Source organism: Bacillus rossius, chromosome 13 (assembly GCF_032445375.1).
Source record: "Bacillus rossius redtenbacheri isolate Brsri chromosome 13, Brsri_v3, whole genome shotgun sequence".
Classification (NCBI taxonomy): Eukaryota; Metazoa; Arthropoda; class Insecta; order Phasmatodea; family Bacillidae; genus Bacillus; species Bacillus rossius.
Window position 1 is genome coordinate 8,097,143 of NC_086340.1, and position 13,388 is coordinate 8,110,530.

Consider the following 13,388-nt stretch of genomic DNA (forward strand, 5'->3'; position numbering starts at 1 on the left):
TCGAACTATAGTTGCTTACAAATGTTGCATCCGCTAATTATTTCAGTCCACATTTCTTCGTGCAACATTTTTGGTCCTCCGGGCCAGATCTGTTCCAGGATTCGTCGTAATTTGGTGTTGTTAATCTCGCTTTGTCTCTGCCCATGCGGTACAGTTCGGTACTCGCGCTGTTGTTTCGTCTCGGCGACAAGTTTCGTTACTTTGTTTCGTTGCATTTCGTATTCTTGTTTTGTGGTGCAAGTGATTTGTTCGTTCTGCACGCCATACCTAAGTGCATTTTCGTTGTGTGTTTACAGAACACTTAGGTGCGTTTTGATATGGTGCGATCGCGCACATGGTGTGACGTCGTTGTGGGATACCAGCAAAATTATCACATCACAAGTCTCTTATATTGTATGGTGATGCTCTCAGTGCTCCGTCGAGTCTTTGTGTTATTTTATTCGTCGTTGCTGTGGACTATTGGACGGTTGTCCCCATTTAAGGCTGATTATCCACTTCGTTGTTCTGGAATGGGCATCCTTTTATTGTTTGTTTTGCTGGTGTGGGGCTCCCAGGTACCTTGCGTCGTTCCGCTGTTCTGTGCTTGAGATTTTCGTAATTATTTTTAGAGGTTATAGTTTTCAGTTGTAGTGGTGCCCTAACGTCACATATTAAGTCTCGTGACTTTTTGTCACTATGGCGGCCATACGGGCGGCAATGGTTAGACTTAAATTGACGGAAGGTCGCATGAAGAGAGCCCACGACCTTGCACAAGCCATACACATTGACCCAGCCAAGCAGGGCTTGTTCTTGGCTACGGTACGAGACCTTGCTCAGCTCCGCGATCATTTTGATGCAGACTATGTCACAGTTGAGGCCGCATCTGACACCCTCGACGAGTTCAGTTTGGACGACCATGCTGCTCGCATGGATGAATTTGAAGCTAAATATTTTGATGTGATAGCTGTACTTGACGGCTTGTCAGGTCCCTCTTCTAGTGACTCGCCTCTCCTGACCAGTCCAAGCATCAGTCCCCGTGTAGCACTTCCTAAGATAACACTGCCTAGTTTTGATGGTGACCAGAGGCAATGGCTGAACTTTGCCAATTTGTACTCCACACTTATTATCAACAATCGTGATGTTTCCCCAATTGAACAGCTTGCGTACCTGAAAACCTCCTTATAGGGTGAGACACTTGGGATGGTTCAGGCGCTGCCCATGACAGCTTCTAACTTCTGTGTGGCGTGGGATTTGTTGACTAACCGCTACGAAAACAAGTGTTTTGCTGTTAGCATACACGTTGAGGCATTGTTACAAGCACCATTTGCATCACTCGACAATCCTAAATCCTTACGACATCTGTTATAGGTTTTTACCGAAAATATTTCTGCTTTAAAGGTCATGAATTTCCTGGTCGATCAATTGAATTTGATACTGCTTCCAATTCTTTGTAAATGTTTAGACAATGTGTTGTGCACTAAGTGGGAAATGGCTTTATCTAATGAATTCCCCACTTTATAGTATTCCTTGAGAAGCACTGCAATGCGCATGAGGCAGTATGTTCATCCCGACCTAACTCCAGATCCGTACTGGCACCCAGGTGGAAGCCACAACCACTGCCTAGAGGGACGCCTAGTCGCATGCAGACGTCTAAGTGTTTGGTGAGTCCCCAGCAGGTGTGCATCGTGTGCGGAGCTCCGCACAACCAGTATTCATGTTCACAGTTTTTGCATTAAGACCCTGCAGATCGTTATACTGTTGTGAAGGAACATAAGCTCTGCATAAATTGTCTGGCCGCTTCTCATCAGGCCAAGCATTGTCCCTCAAAGTCTGCTTGTCGCCGCTGTGGAGTGCGGCACCATTCGTTGTTACACTTCAATCGATATGTTGAGCCTAATGGAGCTGAAGATAATGTGGATACTACTCTGTCTACCCATGAAGAATCCAGTGCAATAGTTTCTGCCATTACTCCAGTAATGAAGCTGGCATCTAAGACAATTCTGTTATCTACTGCTCAGGTACATGTTTTTACTGCTTCTTGAGCACGTGTTGTCGTTCGTGCATTACTGGATATGGCCAGCCAGGCTAGATTCATTTCTGAACACTGTCTTCAAAAATAAGGGTTACCGCTGGCTTATCGGTACATGGGTTGTCCAACACTTGGGTTACTGTTGCCAAATTGTATACCTAAGTTGTAATCTCGTCCATTGATAGTGATATTCACTTTGCTATTGATGTATTTGTGCTTCCGAGTATAACGACTCAGTTTCCCAGTACACCATTGTCCTCGGAGGTACGTAATGTCGTGAGTCATCTCAAACTTGCTGACCCGACCTTTGATACACCTGGTTCGATCGATCTGCTCATCGGTGCTGATTTACTCCCTCGTCTTCTAACAGGGGGCAAACGCGAGGCTGACCCTGCAGCCTTGGAGTCCCTCATGAGATGGGTCTTGATGGGTCCTGTAGAGTCCAAGTGTTCCACTGCTAAGGCCTTTTGTGTCTCTCTTCTCACCATTCCGGCATTACCCGACATGAACCGGTTCTGGGAACTAGAGGAGTTTCCCCCGCTTAACATCAGTCACCAGAGGACATTCAATGTGAAGAGCATTTTGTGCACACCCACTCACGAGATCACTTAGGCAGGTACACTGTGTCCTTGCCATTTCGTTCTGAAACACAAACCTTTGGGATGAGTAGGCCACAGGCAGTTAACCGTTTGCTTCGTGTGGAGACTCGCCTTCAGAAGGACCCAAAATTACATCAACTCTATTGTCATTTCATGCAAGATTATTTGGATAAGGGCACATGGAGGCTATCAAGTCACCTGCGGGCACATCGTCGCAAACATACTATCTCCCACATCACTGTGTGGTCAAACCAGATAGTTTGACAACAAAGCTCCGAGTAGTTTTTGACGCATCAGCGAAGGATTCGTCGGGGACCTCATTGAACGATCTCTTGCTGGCAGGTCCTAAACTCCAAACAGAGATTGTAAATGTCATGTTATCCTTCAGACTATGGACATCTTCACTGCGGACATCAAGCAGATGTATCGCCAAATACAAATGCATTCAGACTGCTGGGATCTCCAACTAATTGTGTGGTGTTTCTCGGATAAGGATCCCATTCAAGATTTTCGCTTGAAAATAGTTACCTATGGAGTTGCTCCGGCTCCCTTCTTGGCACTTCGTACCTTACAACAGTGTGCTGATGACGAGAAAGAGAAGTATCCATTGACATCAAAGGTTTTGACTACTGATGTGTATGTTGACGATGTGGTCACTGGCGCCCACTCCCTTGAGTCGGCGCTAACGCTTCAACGGGAGGTGATAGACTTATAGGCCAACGGAGGTTTTCAGTTGCGGAAATTTGTCAGCAATCATCCGGCGCTTCTAGATTGGCTGCCTCCTGAAGACGTAGAGATGTCGCAATCTCTGTCGTTGGACAATGGAAACGGGTATGCTGTGAAGGTTCTTGGGGTGGAATGGAATCCAAACACTGATACCTTTTCGTATAAGACACTATGTTGCACCAATCCTGCGACCAAACGAAACATCCTGTCGGCTGTCGCCCGAATCTTTGACCCACTTGGATGGCTTACTCCGCTGCTCATGTTTTCAAAACATCTGATCCAAACACTTTGGTTGAAGCAGCTGGACTGGGATGATGTACCATCATTTGATATTGTACACTCTTGGAATCAGTTCAATCGCGAACTTCCTGTATTGTCATCTCTCGCCATTCAGAGACTCGTTAAGGGACCCCGAGGTTGCTCATACCAATTTCATGGCTTTTGTGACAGTTCTGAAGTTGGCTATGCTGTGGTATTATACTTACGTGCCAGTGGACCAGGATTAGAAGTTACTACACATCACATCGCTGCGAAATCAAAGGTGGCGCCAGTGAAAGTTGTGTCTCTGCCTCGTCTTGAGCTGTGCGGGGCACTGTTACTGCCCCGTATGCTGCACCATGTTACCAAATTGTATGCAGAGGTCAACCCGCCATAAGTAGTGGCCTGGACGGACTGTCAGGTAGTAATCGCATGGTTGCACACATCGCCCCATCAGCTTAAGACTTTCGTCGCTAACCGGGTTAGCGAGATACAGAACCTTACTGCTGCAACAATTTGGAAGCATGTTAAGTCTGAACAAAACCCTGCAGATTGTGCCTCCCGTGGTTTGCTGCCCGCTCAGTTAATCACACATCCATTGTGGTGGTCAGGGCCACCATGGTTGCGAGAACCAGAAGAGTTGTGGCCATCTGGTCCTACAACCAATGATTTGCTTGATCCAGTTGTGTTGCAAGAGCAAAGTCTTCTTGCCCTTATGGTAGTTCCTTGTACCGAAGACCTAGCTGCCCTTATTTCACGATTCAGTCGTTTAACCAAACTTCTTCGGGTACTTGCCTGCGTTCTTCGTTTCAGTCATAACATTAGAGTTTCACTGGCATCTCGTATGACGGGGAATCTGACGACTGTAGAGTTGGATAAGGCTCTACAATTGTGTATTCATCATGTCCAGTCTGTTGTGTTCGATAACGACTTATCTGCCCTGCAGAAGAGTCAACGCCTATCACCACAGCTTCGAAAACTTGCCCCCTTCTTGGACAGGTCCAGGCTGTTGAGAGTAGGGGGTAGATTACATCATTCTAGTTTGCCGTTTTGTCAAAAACATCCCTTCTTACTTCCGAAAAAACACTTCTTGACAGAGCTGATCATTAGGCACTGCCATAACCAAAATGGCCACCCTGGACATCAGGCTCTACAGCGAATCCTCAGAGAGCAATATTGGATCCTAGGTGACAAGCATGCCATTTCTCACTGCGTGCGGCATTGTATCAGATGTTTTCGTGCCAAACCAGTGTCATGTCAACCAGTGATGGGCAACCTCCCTGCTATGCGAGTTCAACAAGTCTAGCCGTTTCTTAAAACAGGAGTTGATTATGCAGGGCCTTTTGTTATTAAGTGCAGTTGTCTGTGAAAAGAACCTCGTCAGAAGGCCTATTTATGTTTGTTTGTTTGTTTGTTGTGCTACAAAGGCCGTATACTTGGAGCTAGTGTCAGACCTATCCAGTATTGCCTTTTTGGCTGCCTATAAGCGTTTTATCGGTCGGAGAGGTAGGGTTTCCGATATATTTAGTGATTGTGGAACGAATTTTGTGGTTGCAAGCAACTTTCTGACAGAGTTGCAGCAGCTGCTAGGCTCTTCAGAACATCAAGCTGCCATGACAGACACTTCATTCCGCCTGCTGCCCCCCACTTTGGTGGTCTCTGGGAAGTCGGCAAAGGCCCAGTTGAGAAGGGTCATTGGTGATCAAGTGTTAACCTTTGAAGAACTCTATACTGTTCTAGTTCAAGTGGAGGCAGTATTGAATTTGAGGCCACTTTGCCCTGTGAGCTCTGACCCCCATGACCTCAGTGCCTTGACTCCTGGACATTTTTTGACATTTGCACCGTTGGTAGCAGCCCCTGAGCACGTGCTTCCAGATACGCCCCTGCCACCTGCCCAGCGTTGGTTGTTGGTTCAACAAATTCATCAAAACTTCTGGCGTCGTTGGAGTAGAGACTACCTCCACACACTACAGCAGCGGGTAAAATGGCAGGTCTCAGCATCTTGCCTTATACCAGACCAGATGGTGTTGGTGAATGATGATCGTCTGCCCCCACTACAGTGGAAACTTGGTCGCATCATTGAGCTTCACCCTGGTGCAGATGGGGTTCCCCGCGTGGCCACCTTGCGTACCAGTCAAGGGACAGCTAAACGCCCGGCAGTGAAGCTCTGCCCCCTGCCATGTGATGTTTTGAAGTAACCTCGTTATTTCAAGGTGGTCGGGATGTTCCGACTTTCTGTGAATATAGTTTGAGCATGTTTAGTGTAGTGTATAGACTTTGAACATTTTAAACTTCCCGCCCTGCAGGGCATTGTGGTTGGTCACTCTGGAGTGGCCAGAAAGTAGGTTGGTGCACCTGCGCACAGGAAGAGGACAGTCTGATAATCAACAAGGTGGTGAGTGGACGTTGGTTACTATCACGACTCGTTTCAATCGAACTATAGTTGCTTACAAATGTTGCATCCACTAATTATATCAGTCCACATTTCTTCGTGCAACAACAGTAAAACCCCTGTAAGAAAATCCCATTCACAAAAATTTTCTGTGTAGTTAGTTCAGAAAAATTACCATTTGACCTATAAATAACATATAATTTTTTTTTCTTTTTAATAAGTTTTTGTTGTTAATATGTCCAATTTTATAAGTACCCTAAGAACATTATTTACAGTGTTTTACTTGATTGGTAAGTCTTGCTGAAAAGTCTGCCCAGCCGAGGCTGTATTCTGTACGTTACTGCCGTGAACACTCACAAGTTGGCGTAGTGTCTCGTTGATGAAGAGGGCTTTGCGGGCGGACGCACGGGCAAGTTGGGGAAGGGATCGGCCCAGCGAGTGGCTGGGGTGTAACCTCGGAGAAGTGAAGTCCAGGGTGGCCGTACCCGGGGCTCGAACCCGGGTTCTCCTCGGCGCGAGGCCCCCATCTTTTACCATTGCGCGCCCCGCTCCATCAGGGTGCTGCTGTAGGCACCCAAATATTATTTGTTTCGTTGTCAGTAGTGGTTCTGGGACTTCGTTGTAACTTCAGTGGGAATAGGCTCAGGGTCGTTGGGAGAAACGTTAGAGGTGGGAGGGCAAATAATTTGATATCCCCCCCCCCCCCCCCCCCCCCAACTGAATTATTTGAAGTAATACTTCTTAAACACCACAAATTAAAAGACTAAACATTACATTGGCCATAACTGTAAACATGATCTATGCATATAGCATAACTTATAAGGTTGCCAATAACTATTAACAATAAATAAATAGCCTTGTGATGTTCATCCTATTGGTTAAACCCAAGCATTAAAAATAACCTCGAAACTTAACCGGGGCAAGGGCGTCGCCAGGGGGGGTAGGGGGGGCAGTTGCCCCCCCCCCCCCCCTAGAGCCCTAGAGATTCAAAAAAATGTAGCCAAATGAAAAAAAAAAACATACTTTTCCCACAACTTGCCCCCCCCCCCCCCCCTTCCCACCAGGCCATCGGCTGGTGACGCCCTTGAACCGGGGTCTCTCTGGGGCCTGGTGCCCTGGGGAATTCCCCCCCCCCCTTTCTTCTTCACCTCTTTTATGGCTCTAATTAGGCCCCATAGTGTGGATTTTTTTTTAAAATATATTAAGCTTCCCTATTATATTTTATGGCTAAGCAAGGCATATTTATTTATTTATTTATTTATTTATTTATTTAATATTGTAACATGCCCACCAACAGCCGAGGGCTTTAGCGGTGGGCACAACACATATATACAAGGACAACATATAAACAATACAAACAAAATACAAACAAACAAGTAAAGTTAAAATGAGTATAACTATTAAAAATAAACATCAAAATATAAAATGCATAAAAAGAAAGAAATACAAAACATTGCATGATATATCAAACTTTGATGAACTTTTTTTTTAGCATTTTTGAAATTTTACGATTATTATTACAGGTTTGGTTGTCGCCAGTTATCACCGCCCATTGGTTGCAGATTAGATAGACTTGTTAGTGAAAATCGGATTGAGTTTTTCATGCCCTGTCATGCAAGAAACTTGACAAAAAAAACTAATGTGAATAAACAGTAAAATAAAATCTAAAAATACAAAGATGAAAATGATTTAAGTAGCTTAGTCTCCGTAAGTAATTTTTTTTAAAAAACTTTTTTATCGCTTCAAATTTTTTAATGTTATTTATTAAAAAAATGAATGTTCTTTATTTTTGTACAATGTTGTGCATTAAAATAACTCATATTTTGTTTGCCTAAGTTTTTTTTTTTAAATTGCAGCACTTGTTCAGAAGAAAAGGAGTCACAGCTTGTATCCCTACAAGGAGCTATTAGCAGCACTTCCTCATCTCCTCTCTCCCCAGGTAAGACTGCAGACTGATATATTTATTAATATTATAATTAATAATGTATATTTATTTGGCTTTGTGTCATGCCTACCAACACCTGAGAAACCCCTAAATGGTAGGCTCTGTACAAAAAACACTTTCACATAAAAATAAACAAGGACAGTCTCAGAAACATTAACAAAGACGTGACATTAACAAGGGCATTACTATGTATTAGAATCCTAACTTTTGGATGTTAGACGAGCAAGATAATAAAACATAGAACATGTTTAAAGCAATTGAAATATTGGGCAGGTGAGAATAGATTTTGTGCAGGTGGAATCGGAAAACATATACAGCCAAGTTCATAAGTTTATTCAGGTATCCCAAAAAATCTCCACTTGCTAAAATTCACAATATTACCTTGTGAGAGAATTAATGGAATGTTTAAAGGTAGAAGATCACCATGCAGTGCATGTCACAAAAGTTTTTGTTTGGGTTTCGTTTGACCTGCTCGTTCTTAATTGAAGAATTAAAGCCTGTGGTTTGTGTTGACACGTTAAATGGGGCATAGTTTTGCTAAACATTACCTGATAAGGGCTTTTGCTATAGAGCATCCCACTCTTAGATTGCAGTGTGGAAGTAAATAGGCGCATTCTCTCTCTCTCTAACACACGCCGATTGCCGTTAGCACTGTCCTTGTTTCTTCGTGCGTTGTTGCCAAATATCAAACGAAATTTAAAATTTTAATTTTTGGACCAAGCTTTTTTTCATATTGTATAGAATCAAAATACGCATCAGGCAATGCTTATTTTGAATACTTAACAATATTTTAAGTGTCCGAAAAAATTAAAAAACATAACTTATTCGCTGCGAACTGTTTTGAAGTATTCCGATATGTTTCACATCAAAAAAAGAAAACCTACATGTGTATTTCATTCAGATTTTTTTTATTAGTAAATTAATGCCTTAGGACGCCACCGAACAAATGTTAAGACAAAAACTGTACAGGTTTCACTGAAATAATTTTTTTAATATATTGAAATGCATTTTCTCACAAACTGACACATCAAAAAGTTGACCCGCGGAAAAAATTTTTTCTATTAAAGATAGATGGGGGACGAAAGCGAGAAAAATGTTCACAATGAATTGAATTAGTTTTTAAAAGCAGCCCCATCTCAATTGCTTCTACAGTTTCCGTGGAAATAGCTGTTAAAGATGTGTCTTATCAGTACAAGAGCACGCGCTGCCGTCATAAGAGGAAACAGGGTCGTGTGTTTAGATAAGTGGGGTTCTGTCCTACAAGCAATTTCAAATACATGGCTTCCTTAGTCAACAAAAAATATTATAATCGATTCTTGAACATAATATGTAAAATGTATGAAATAAATACGAAGGAATTCAATAGCAATCATGGTACAAAATTTTGAATTACTTTTCTATCCTTCTCAACACCAAGCATCTTATCAAACATTGTTTTAGACAAAGTTTTGGAAAATAACTATGATATTATTACAAACAATTTAAACAGATTTGATAAGGTGTCTACTAAGGCAGTTACGTTTTTTTGTCCGGTGAAAATTTTTTTCGAACCCATGCAGTTATGGCTGGTCGTATCAAAAATGTATTTAGAAAACATTTTTCGGCATTAGATATATATATATATATATATATATATATATATATATATATATAAGGTAAAAGCACCTATTATGAGACCTTTCCTAATATGAGACCCTAGACTTTCTCAGCCGGGAGCTCCTGAACTCTAGCGGACAATACACTAACTCGGTGCAGTGAACGTTTTCTTGCGTGTGTATTGTTTTCATTAGCGAGCGAATGTGTAGACAAGCGTGGTTACCGATTTTGTGTTTTACGAGCTATCGAGTTTTCCACCGAGATAACAGAAACGGCTTACATATAAATCAAGGTAAGGTTACTTGTTATAACATTCATACACGATGGTTGCTATATAGATGAGTGGTTATGTGCATGCTAGTGAGATTGTGTTTTGTGCACTTTTTGTATCCGCAACACAATGTCTTTTGTTGCATATTGATGGCTCCTATTATGAGACCTACAGAGTACCCTTTTATGGGATACTATCTCATATTAGGAACCGGGTCTCATATTAAGAGCTTCCTGCTAAATAAAGTGTTATGCATTTAAACATCAGAATATCATTTAACTATCGCCTTGTTACAATACAATGATTATTTATTATGTTATAATGTAATTAAATTGCTTCATATCTAGTATATAGTAATATAATTCTCGTTATTAACAAACTGTAATGACATATATCATAAGTAATGCTGGTCTTAGAATATAAATTCATAGTCATAAATTAACAGTTTTCTTTGCCTAAAATGACATTGATTTTAACTTTATTATTACCTTTCATATTAATGTTTTTCTTTTAGATGGATCCTAGCCGAAATCCGAAAAGGAAGAAATGGGACAAGGAGCAGATGATCCTAGCTGTCAAAGCTGTACAAACAGGTACTATGGGTTACAAGTCAGCAGCGAAACATTTTGGGGTACCAAAAAGCACAGTGGAAAGGTATGTGAAAAATACTGAATTGCGTTCTGATGATTTGGTAAATGTGCCATTAGGAAGAAGGCCTACATTAAGCTGTAAACTAGAAAATGAACTTGTAACGTACTGCATTGAGATGGATAAAAGGTTTTATGGGTTGAGGAAATGTGATATTAAAAGGATGGCCTTCCAACTCGCCATTGCTAATGGTATCAAACATCCATTCTCAGAAAAAAATAAATCAGCTGGTAAGAAGTGGATGGGTTCTTTCTTAAAGCGTCATCCACAGTTGTCATTAAGAGTTCCCCAAGGCATTTCTCACGCCAGAGTAAAAGGTTTCAGTCCTGAAAATGTAAAAAAAATTTTTGAGCTCTATGTAACTGAATTTGACAAAATTAAAGGCCGTCCTCACAGGTTGTACAATGTTGATGAGACTGGGGTAACTGTGGTACAGCACAGAGCTGAGAAGGTAATATCCCTGAAAGGAAAACGAGAAGTAGCTGCACTGACATCAGCTGAGAGAGGGTCACTCATAACAGTCGTTACTTGCATGAATGCAGTTGGTTCTTTTGTCCCTCCATTGATAGTGTGGCCAAGGAAGAATATGAAAATAGAACTCATGGATGGGGCACCAGCTGGTTCTATTTGGGGATGCCACCCTTCTGGATGGATTCAGGGGGATTTGTTCACAAAGTGGTTTGATCATTTTATTGAATATACAAAGCCATCACTTGAAGACCCTGTTCTTCTTGTTCTCGATGGCCACTACTCACACACCAGAAATGTTGATGTGATACGATTGGCTAGAGAGAACCACGTATCAATCATTTGTATCCCTCCTCACAGTTCACACAAAATGCAGCCACTGGATGTAGGCTTCATGAAGCCACTGAAAACCTATTATGCCTCAGAAATACAGTCTTTTTTAAGAAACAACCCTAACCGTATTGTAACACCACTCTTGGTTGCAAAGTTGTTCAGTGCAGCATATCAACGAGCTGCAACAATGGAAATAGCTGTCAATGCATTCCGCAAAACAGGATTGTACCCATTCAACAGTGATGTGTTTCGTGAATGTGACTTTGTAATTCACAGTTGTCAAGAAATTCTTGATAGAGATGTTCATACCAGTGCAACTATCATCGCCACTTCGAATGACACATCAACTGGTGCAGGACCATCTAATTCTCACCCTGTTCTACCTATGGATCGCCCACATTTTTCTGGCACAGGGCCTTCTGATGCTAGTCCTGCTCAAACTATGGACATCACACCTATCTCTCCTAAAGATATTAAGCCACTTCCTAGTCTTTCAGCAAATTTACAAAGCCGAAGATGTGGCAAAGCATCTGTAATAACCTCATCGCCTTACAAATCTGATCTCCTGAAGAGTTTGGAAAGAGATACAACAGCAAAAATTAAAAAAGAAGCTGCATGGAAATGTCATAAAACCCTGACGAAAAAACCTTCTGCCAACACACAAAAGACAAGATCACGAAGTTGTACAAGAAGATTAATGGAACAATCCAGCAGCGACGAGTCGGATGATGATTTCGACATCTTATCAGATAGCTCTGGTGAAGAAGACAACGATGCTGAGTGCCTCTTCTGTGGATGCATATTTTCAGATGACAAACATGGCGAACAGTGGATATAGTGTATTGTCTGCTGTCGTTGGGCTCATGAACATTGTGGTGCCACTGACAGTCACTTTGTGTGTCCTCAGTGCCAAAAGAGGATAAAGAAATAATGTGTCCCATATTAGGAAACCTTTTTTTTCCTTTGGAAAAGTGCAGTGTCTTCCTTTTTTTGCATAGGACGTAAATTTATTAGTTTAAAACAATATGTATATATTGCATTTTATAGTTAAACATATCAAGTGATTTATTAGACGTCAAATGTTAATTTATGTTCACTTAATAAAAATATATGAATTTTATTTAAAAGGGGTCCCATAATAGGTGCCTTTACCTTATATATATATATATATATATATATATATATGGGATTTTTAGAACAGAAAAGCAAACTATAAGAAATTTTTGTCTACAATAGGTAGTTTTTATTTGGAATTTACATAAAAGTGGTATTATTACAATTTTATATGTGTAATAGTATAAAATATTATAAATTACGATATGATTTCTTAAAATGCTTCTTGTTCGATCCAAATTACAAATACACGCATCTCCTGAAATTCGTAATGTGTTAGAGATTTGGCAACAGCGCGCGCCATAAGCCGTGTACTGCAATCTAAGAGTGGGACGGGCTATAGAAGGTGTGGGAGGTCTGAGTCTCCTAATGTTCTGGTATTGATATATTCCGCAATAATTTTCAACTCACGTTCAGGATGTTTATTTTCATTTTCATAGTATTTTAGTGTGCCTCTCAATAAGTAATTAAATGCCACTCTCGATTTATAATAAAAGAAGAAAATTATTTATATTTCTTTTATTTTGATTGTATAGTATAGTCAAACAAAGTTTTTTTTTTCCATAGTAAATGACTTATTCATATGTAAGTATTTAATATTTTAAATTTGTTTGGTTTTAATTGTACCCTTTTTGTATTTTTATTATTAACTGATTAAATATTACCAAACTTTCCAGAAAATTTCATGCCACTTAACAGTTATTTACCTTGAAATTAAAAAATTTTTTAGACCTGTTACATGCTTTGTAACTTAGCTAGGTACATAAGTATGAATTTAGAATAAAAAAAAGGGGGGGGGGGGAACTCATCAATGTGCCATTGATAAATTGTGAAACTCATCTATGATAAATTAAAAAAAAATTGTATTTAAAGTCATTTCAGCTACCCCATGTGGCATAAAAGTGTAGGGACTATACAGTATCATACGTAAATGCAAAAATTTAAGCAAAGAACACTTTAAGCAAGGTATGTCAATGAAAGTTTGATACAATTAAACTTAAGTTTTTATTGGGTTTTTGGGTGCCTTCTCG

The 13,388-nt window shown here is 40.8% G+C and overlaps 1 protein-coding gene across 8 annotated transcripts in view; it reads left to right on the forward strand.

Moving 5' to 3' along the window:
* The window catches only part of LOC134538193 (neurabin-1), a 174,353-nt gene that overhangs the window by 91,727 nt on the left and 69,238 nt on the right, over nt 1-13,388 (forward strand). For all 8 annotated transcript variants that reach the window (XM_063379270.1, XM_063379275.1, XM_063379271.1 and 5 more), the window contains one exon: nt 7,840-7,922. In XM_063379270.1, the coding sequence (XP_063235340.1) occupies nt 7,840-7,922 (83 nt within the window). The remainder of the gene's footprint in view (nt 1-7,839; nt 7,923-13,388) is intronic.